Source organism: Corapipo altera, unplaced genomic scaffold (genome assembly GCF_003945725.1).
Source record: "Corapipo altera isolate COAL_440 unplaced genomic scaffold, ASM394572v1 293, whole genome shotgun sequence".
NCBI lineage: Eukaryota > Metazoa > Chordata > Aves > Passeriformes > Pipridae > Corapipo > Corapipo altera.
The window spans coordinates 19,564-27,998 of NW_020885113.1; the positions used below are offsets into that span (position 1 = coordinate 19,564).

Consider the following 8,435-nt stretch of genomic DNA (forward strand, 5'->3'; position numbering starts at 1 on the left):
TGCTGTGGGATGCAGGGACACGCTGTGGGATGCTGTGGGATGCAGGGACATGCTGTGGGATGCTGTGGGATGCAGGGACACGCTGCTGTGCCAGGGGCTGCAGGGGGCTGTGCCCGGGGGGTCCCGCATGCTGCCCCCCCTCCCTGGCTCTGCAGTTCTCACCTGCTTCTTCTCTCCTGCTCTTCCCTCTGCGCTCACAAGGCGGCCAAACAGATCAAGGATAGGTACGGCCCCCCCGAGACCCCCTGAGACCCCCTGAGACCCCTCTGAGACCCCCTGAGACCCCCCGAGACCCCCTGAGACCTCCCAAGACCCCCCGGCCCCACTAACCCCCCACCTCTTCATCCTCCTCCTCCTCCTCCTCTGGGGGGTCATCTTGGGGGGTCTCTGGATGCCACATGTGGGGTCCCCAAAGATGCTGTGCCCAGGGGTGCAGTGGGTGCCATCCTGGGGGTCCCTGGATGCTATGGGTGGGGTCCCAAAGGTACTGTGCCCAGGGGTGCAGCGGGTGCCATCCTGGGGGTCCCTGGATGCCATGGGCGGGGTCCCCAGGGTGCTGTGGCCAGGGGTCCTACAGGTTCCATGCTGGGGGTCTGTGGATTGCTGAGCCCGTGGGAGCTGTGGGTGCAGCACTGGGGGTCCCTGGAATGCCACAAGAGGGGGCCCCAGGGTGCTGTGCCCATGGGGTGCAACGGGGGCCATGCTGGGGGTCTCTGGATGCCCTGGATGGGGTCCCCAGGGTGCTGTGCCCATGGATCCTGTGGGTGCTGGGGGTCTCTGGAATGCCAGGGTGGGATCCCCAGGGTGCTGTGCCCAGGGGTGCAACGGAGGCCATCCTGGGGGTCCCTGGGTGCCATGGGTGGGATCCCCAGGGTGCTGTGCCCATGGGAGCTGTGGGTGCAGTGTTGGGGGTCCCTGGATGCCACGGGTGGAGTCCCAAAGGTGCTGTGCCCAGGGGTGCAGCAGAGGCCATCCTGGGGGTCCCTTGAATGCCAGGGTTGGGTCCCAAAGGTACTGTGCCCAGGGGTGCAGCAGGTGCCATTCTGGGAGTCCCCGGATGCCATGGGTGGGATCCTCAAGGTGCTGTGCCCAGGGGTCCTGTGGGTGTTGGGGGTCCCTGGATGCCAGGGTGGGATCCCCAAAGGTACTGTGCCCAGGGGTGCAACCAGGGCCATCCTGGGGGTCCCTGGATGCCATGGGTGGGATCCCCAGGGTGCTGTGCCCAGGGGTGCAGCGGGTGCCATCCTGAGGGTCCCTGGGTGCCTCCTCTCCCACAGCCCCACAGAGGGTGGTCCCCTGGGTGCTGGGGTGACCCTGTGGGCGCTGGGGTGGCTGTGCCCCCCCCCTCCCTACCCTCCCTTGGGGTGGTGGCAGCACTCAGGGCCGGCTGGGTGCCCTCCCTGGCCCCGCTGAGCCCCCTGCCTGTGTCCCTGGCACAGCGTGACGATGGCACCCGCCTTCCGCCTCTCGCTCAAGGCCAAGGTGAGCGACAACATGAGCCACCTGATGGTGGATTTTGCCCAGGAACGGCGCCTGCTCCAGGCCCTCACCTTCCTGCCAGGTACCAGGGGCATGGGGGAGGGCAGTGCCCGCCTGGCAGGACAGTGGCACGAGGGTGGGGGGCCAGGGTTTAGGGGGCGAGGAGCTGGGGGAGAGCCAGGTTTGGGGGGCCCTGTGGTGCCTCAGCCAGAGGGGTGGGGGGGTGCCAGGGGTGGAGGGAGGAAGGGGTTTGGGTGCTGTGCCCAGGGGTCCTGTGGTGCTGTGCTGGGGGTCCCTGGATGCCCTGGATGGGATCCCCAAGGTGCTGTGCCAGGGATGCAGTGGGAGCCATTCTGGGGGTCTCTGGGATGTCACAGGTGGGGTCCCCAGGGTGTTGTGCCCATGGGGTGCAGTGGATGCCATGCTGGGGGTTCCTTGAATGCCAGGGTGGGTTCCCCAGGGTGCTGTGCTCAGGGGTGCAGTGGGTGCCATTCTAGGGATCTCTGGATGCCACACATGGGGTCCCCAGGGGGCTGTGCCCATAGGGTGCAGTGGGTGCCCCAGGGTGGGTGTGCCCATGGATCCTGTGGGTGCTGGGGGTCTCTGGAAGGCCATGGGTGGGATCCCCAGGGTCTGTGCCCATGGGGTGCAGTGGGTGCCATTCTGGTGGTCTCTGGATGCCCTGGGTGGGATCCCCAGGGTGCTGTGCCCAGGGTTGCAGTGGGTGCCCCAGGGTGGGTGTGCCCAGGGTGCTGTGCCCATGGATCCTGTGGGTACTGGGGTTCTCTGGATGCCCTGGGGGGGATCCCCAGGGTACTGTGCCCAGGGGTGCAGTGGGTGCAGTGCTGGGGGTCCCTGGAATGCCAGGGTGGGATCCCCAGGGTCTGTATCCATGGGGTGTAGTGGGTACCATCCTGGGGGGCTCTGGAATGCCAGGGTGGGGTCCCCAGGGTGCTGTGCCCATGGGGTGCAGTGGGTGCAGTGCTGGGGGTCCCTGGAATGCCAGGGTGGGATCCCCAGGGTCTGTACCCATGGGGTGCAGTGGGTGCCATTCTGGGGGTCCCTGGAATGCCAGGGTGGGGTCCCCAGGGTGCTGTGCCCGGGGATCCTGCAGGTCCCACCCCAGGGGTCTGTGGGTTGCCGAGCCCATGGGAGCTCTGGGTGCCAAGGGGGTACCCGGGGGTGCTGGGTGCTGGGACCCCCCCGTGTGTGAGGGAGGGGGTCCCCTGGCACGGCTGCTCCTGCGGGCAGTGCCCAGCGCGCCCGAGATCGACCTGGCAGAGTCACTGGTGGCCGATAACTGCGTGAGCTTGGCATGGAGGATGCCCGAGGAGGGCGGCAAGATCGACCACTACGTGCTGGAGTATCGCAGGACCAACTTCGAGGGGCCCCCCCGTGCCAAGGAGGACCAACCCTGGATGGTCATCGAGGGCATCAAGGGCACCGAGTACACCCTGTCTGGTGAGGGCACGGGACTGTGCCAGGGGCTGAGGGCAGGGCCAGGGGCTCTAGGGGACAATACCCACCCTGTGCCCCTCTCTGTGAGCCTGCTGTGCCCACAGAGCTGTTTGACATGAAGCACATGAATTTTTGGGCACAGGGGCTGGGTGGCAGTACCAGGCTCTGTAGGGCACATGCCCACCCCCTGCCCTGCTCTGTGAACCCGCTGTGGCCACAGGGCCGAGATTTGACATGAAGCACATGAATTTTCAGGCACAGGGGCTGGGTGGCAGTGCCAGGCTGTGCAGGGGACATGGGGATGGCAGTGCCCACCCTGTGACCCCACTGTGCCCGCAGGGCTGAGGTTTGACATGAAGTACAGGAATCTGTGGGCACTGGGGCTGTGCCAGGGGCTGGGTGGCAGTGCCAGGCTGTGCAGGGGACATGGGGATGGCAGTGCCCACCCTGTGACCCCGCTGTGCCCACAGGGCCAAGGTTTAACATGAAGCAGATGAATTTTCTGGCACAGGGGCTGGGTGGCAGTGCCAGGCTGTGCAGGGGACATGGGGTTGGCAATACCCATCCCATGACCCTGTTTTGCCCGCAGGCCTGAGTTTTGACATGAAGCAGATGAATTTTCAGGCACAGGGGCTGGGTGGCAGTGCCAGGCTGCTCAGGGGACAGGGGGGTGGCAGTGCCCACCCTGTGCCCCTCTCTGTGAGCCCGCTGTGCCCACAGGGCTGAGGTTTGACATGAAGTACATGAACTTTCGGGTGCGGGCGTGTAACAAGGCCGTGGCGGGCGAGTTCTCGGAGCCGGTCACGCTGGAGACCAGAGGTGGGTACCGGGCTGGGGTGGTTGGCAGGAGTCCCCCCGTGCCACCCCGGGCTCAGGGGGCACTCACAGCGGCTGTCGCCAGCGTTCACGTTCAAGCTGGATGCCAGCACGTGCCACCAGAACCTGCGGGTGGAGGAGCTGAGCGTGGAGTGGGACGCGACGGGCGGGAAGGTGCAGGACGTGAAGGCGCGCGAGAAGGACGGCAAGGGCAGGACGGCCTCGCCCGCCAACTCCCCTGCCAGGTAGTGCCAACCCTCCCCAGGGTCACCCTGGAGCTGTGTCCCCTTCCTGGGCAGTGCCAACCCTACCCCTCTGTCCATGCCAGGGTGGTGCAGTCGCCCAAAAGGATGTCCCTGGGCCGCGGGGGCCGCGATCGCTTCACCGCTGAGTCCTACACGGTGCTGGGTGAGAGGGGGGGCACCCTGGGGGCACCGGGGGGGGCCCTGCAGGGACCTGGGGGTGCAAGTAGGGGTGGGGGCACCGAGGGGAGGTGATGAGAGGGCACCCCGTGGGTATTTGAGGGGATCCCACGGGCACAGAGGGAGCAGGGCACAGGGGTGAGGGAGGGGGGTGTGGGGCACCCAGAGGGACCTGGCAGGTTTGGGGACAGGATGGGGTACCCCTGGGTGCTGGGGAGGCCCTACAGGGACCCTGGGGGTGCTGGGGGGACCCTGCAGGGACCCTGGGGTGCAGGTAGGGGTGGGGGCACCGAGGGGAGGTGATGACAGGGCACCCCATGGGTGTTTGGGAGGACACTGTGGGCACAGAGGGAACAGGGCCCAGGGGTGAGGGAGGTGGGTGTGGGGCACCCAGGGGGATCTGGTGGGCTTAGGATGGGATGGGACACCCCTGGGTGCTGGGGGGGGCCTGCAGATGCCCAGGGGTGTGAGTTGGGAGCAGGGCATGGAGGGGAGAGGGCACAGGGGGTGATGCAGGTGGGCACGGGGCACCCAGAGGGACCCACTGGGGCTGAGGACGGGACCGGGCACCCCGTGGGTGCTGCAAAGCCCCTGCAGGCACCGAGGGCAGGGGGCACACAGAGGGTGATCCGAGTGGCCACAGGGCACCCAGAGGGCCCTGGCAGGGTGGGTGCCATGTGCCAGAGCTGTGCCCACCCACAGGGGACACCCTGATCGATGGGGACGAGCACTACTGGGAGGTTCGGTACGACCGGGACAGCAAAGCCTTCGGGGTGGGGGTGGCATATCGGAGCCTGGGCAAGTTTGACCAGCTGGGCAAGACCTCGGCCTCCTGGTGCCTCCACCTCAACAACTGGCTGCAGCTCAGCTTCAGTGCCAAGCACGCCAACAAGGCCAAGGCGCTGGACGTGCCCGTGCCCGACTGCATCGGCGTCTACTGCAACTTCCACGAAGGTGGGCGGGCTGGGGGGCACGGGGCAGGGCTGGGGGTGGGCATGGGGGTGTGCCAGTGCTGTGGGTGTCACCACCGCCACCATGGGAATGAGTGTGGGTGTTGCCATGATCATGGGGATCAGTGTGATCACCGTGGGTATTGCCACCACCACTGTGGGCATTGCCACCACCGTGGGAACCAGTGTGGGCATTGCCATGATCATGGGGACCAGTGTGATCACCGTGGGCATTGCCACCACTGTGGGCATTGCCACCACCACCGTGGGCATTGCCACCACCACCGTGGGCATTGCCACAACAACCATGGGCATTGGCACCACCATGGCTAATAGCATGTCCACCATGGGCATTGCCACCACCACGGGCATTGGCACTATCATGGGAACTACTATGGGCATTGCCACCACCACCGTGGGCATTGCCACCACCATGGGAACCAGTGTGGGCATTACCATGACCATGAGGACCAGTGTGATCACCGTGGGCATTGCCACCACCACTGTGGGCATTGCCACCACCATGGGAACCAGTGTGGGCATTACCATGACCATGAGGACCAGTGTGATCACCGTGGGCATTGCCACCACTGTGGGTATTGCCACCACCATGGGAACCAGTGTGATCACTGTGGGCATTGCCACAACAACCATGGGCATGGCCACCACCATTGCTAACAGCATGCCCACCGTGGGCATTGTACCGTCACCATGGGCATTGCCACCACCATGGCCACCAGCATGTCCAATATGGGCACCAGAGTGTCCACTGTGGGCATTGCCACCACCATGGCCACCAGCGTGTCCACCACGGGCACCAGAGTGTTCACCATGGCCATGGCCACCCCCATGAGACTGACATGCCCACCGTGGGCAGTGCCAGCCCCATGGCCACCTGTGTGTCCACTATGGGCAGTGCCACCACTGTAGCCACCAGAGTGCCCAGCGTGGGCACCAGTGTGACCACCACGGGCATTGCCACCACGGTGGGTACCGACACATCCACGACAGTCATTGCCAGCCCTGTGGGTGCCAGCATGTCCACCGTGGGCACTGCCAGCCCCATGGGCATCACCACTGCCATCGCCACCACCATGGGCACTGCCAGCCCCACGGGCATCATTGTGGCCATAACCACCACTGTGGGTGCTGTGCCAGGGCTCTGCAAGCTCTGTGCCCACCCCGTGCCCACCCTGTGCCACTCCCCTGTGCCCCCACAGGCTTCCTCTCCTTCTACAACGCCCGGACCAAGCAGCTGCTCCACACCTTCAAGGCCAAGTTCACGCAGCCCGTGCTGCCAGCCTTCATGGTATGGGGTGGGCAGGGCCGGGGCCGCTCCCCAGGGGGTGCCAGGGCCTCGACCCCGACCCCTCACGGCCCCTCCTGTGCCCTCAGGTGTGGTGTGGAAGCTTCCAGGTGACCTCGGGGCTGCAGGTGCCCAGCGCCGTGCGGTGCCTGCAGAAGCGGAACAGCACTGCCAGCAGCTCCAGCCTGCCCTAGAGAGCCGTGCCCCCTCCCACCGCGGGCACACCCCCTCCCCGGGGGCACGAGCACTGAGTGTACCCCCCGACACCCCCCCGGGCACCCCCCGAGCGCCGCCCTGGCAGGGCAGTGCCAGCCTCCCCCTCCCCACCACTCTGTGCCCCCACCCCCCCTGCCACCGAGAGCTGCTTTGGCCGGAATAAATCGGGATGTAGGAGTGACCTGGGCGTGGGTGGGGGGCACGGGAGGGGCACGGGGCGGGGCTGGTGGGGTGGCACCCCCAGGGCACCCCCAGGGCACCGGGAGACATGAGGGGGCTGAGTGGGGCACAGGGTTCTTTACACGGTGCTCCCCAAATATCCAGAAGGGTCACCCCTCCCCGGTGCCCCCCAGCACTAAGGGGTGCCCTGGCGAGGGGGCCTGAGGCTGGAGGGGTACTGCTGCCCTGAGTGGTGCTGGCACAACGTGGGGGGCTGCCGGTGCCCCCCCAGACTGGCACCATCAGCCCTGAGCAGCTCCTCTGTGCCCCCACCACAGACACGAGCATGTCAGGCCTCAGCCCCCCCCGTCCCACCCCCCTACCCCTCAGCCAGGCTCCCACCCCCACCCTGGGGACCCCCCAGTGTCACCCAAAGGTCCCAGTGTGGGGGTACCCACCCTCGGGGTGCCCACCCTCGGGGGATCCTTGCTCAGGGGTGCTTATGGGGTGCCAACCCTGGGGAGGGGTCCCCGATCTCAGGGGGTCCCACCTTGGGGGTCCCAGCCTTGGGGAGGGCACAGAGGGAGACCCTTGGGGGGCTCCCGGCCCAGGGGTCTCTCAGAGGTGCCACCCCAGTGCCGGGGGCTCAGCCTGGGGGTGCCCACCCTGAGGGGGTTCCTGACCCAGGGGTGTCTCTGGGGTCTCAGTCTTGGGGTCCCACCTTGGGGGGTCCCAGAGGTCGCAGCCTGGGAGAGCCCCTCCAGTCCCACCCAAAGCTTCCTGGCCTGGGGGTCTCACCCTGAGGGGGTCCCAGACATGGGGGTCCCACCCGGGGGTGCCCAACCAGGGGGGTCCAGCCTGGGGGTGTCTCCAGCCGCGGGGGCTCCCACGGGGGGTCCCGACCTGGGAGAATCTCAAGGGTCCCGGCCAGGACAACCCACCCGGGGGTCCCTGTCCCGGGGGTCCTGCCCAGAGGACCCCCCGTACCTCATAATCCCGGTACCCCCCTCAGAAGGCGAGTGTGAGCCCCCGCAGCCCGACCCCACACCCTCTGGTAGCCGTGCGGGGAGGGACCGGGAACTGGCACCGGGAAAGAACATTGGCACCGGGAACCGGCACCGGGAAAGAACACTGGCACCGGGAACTGGTACCGACCACCGGGAAAGAACACTGGCACCGGGAACCGGCACCGGGCACGGGGAAATAATACTGGTACCGGGAACTGGCTCCGGGAACCGGCACCAGGAAAGAACATTGGCACCGGGAACCGGCACTGGGCACGGGGAAAGAACACTGGCACTGGGAACCGGGAAAAAACACTGGCACCGGGAACCGGCACCGGGAACTGAGAAACAACGCTGTCGCCGGCACCAGGAACCGGGAACTGGCACCAGGAACGGGGAAACGACGCTGGCACCGGGAACCGGCACCGGGCACCGCGGGGAATGCCCAGGTGGCCCCGGGCGGCGGGAGGGACTCGGGGGTTCGGTGCCAGGGTGGGACAGTGCCCGGGGGTGCCGGAGTCAGTCCCGGGAATCGCTCCTGGGTGCCCGGGTGTCGGTCCAGGGGATACCGGGATTAGGGCAGAGGATGCAGGGGTCGGTCCCGGGGGTCCCCGTGATCGGTCCC

The 8,435-nt window shown here is 67.0% G+C and overlaps 2 protein-coding genes across 3 annotated transcripts in view; both read left to right on the forward strand.

Moving 5' to 3' along the window:
* Positions 1 to 6,643, forward strand: part of FSD1 (fibronectin type III and SPRY domain containing 1) — a 9,508-nt gene extending 2,865 nt beyond the window's left edge. For both annotated transcript variants that reach the window (XM_027669888.1, XM_027669889.1), the window contains exons 5-13: positions 202 to 224; positions 1,440 to 1,561; positions 2,731 to 2,940; positions 3,658 to 3,756; positions 3,839 to 3,998; positions 4,082 to 4,161; positions 4,878 to 5,129; positions 6,346 to 6,434; positions 6,521 to 6,643. In XM_027669888.1, coding sequence (XP_027525689.1) covers positions 202 to 224; positions 1,440 to 1,561; positions 2,731 to 2,940; positions 3,658 to 3,756; positions 3,839 to 3,998; positions 4,082 to 4,161; positions 4,878 to 5,129; positions 6,346 to 6,434; positions 6,521 to 6,625 — 1,140 coding nt within the window. In that variant the 3' untranslated portion in view covers positions 6,626 to 6,643. The remainder of the gene's footprint in view (positions 1 to 201; positions 225 to 1,439; positions 1,562 to 2,730; positions 2,941 to 3,657; positions 3,757 to 3,838; positions 3,999 to 4,081; positions 4,162 to 4,877; positions 5,130 to 6,345; positions 6,435 to 6,520) is intronic.
* Positions 6,644 to 7,622: 979 nt separating this feature from the next.
* MPND (MPN domain containing) overlaps positions 7,623 to 8,435 on the forward strand; it is a 14,084-nt gene continuing 13,271 nt past the window's right edge. The window contains exon 1 of the mRNA XM_027669898.1: positions 7,623 to 8,018. Within this exon, the coding sequence (XP_027525699.1) occupies positions 7,623 to 8,018 (396 nt within the window). The remainder of the gene's footprint in view (positions 8,019 to 8,435) is intronic.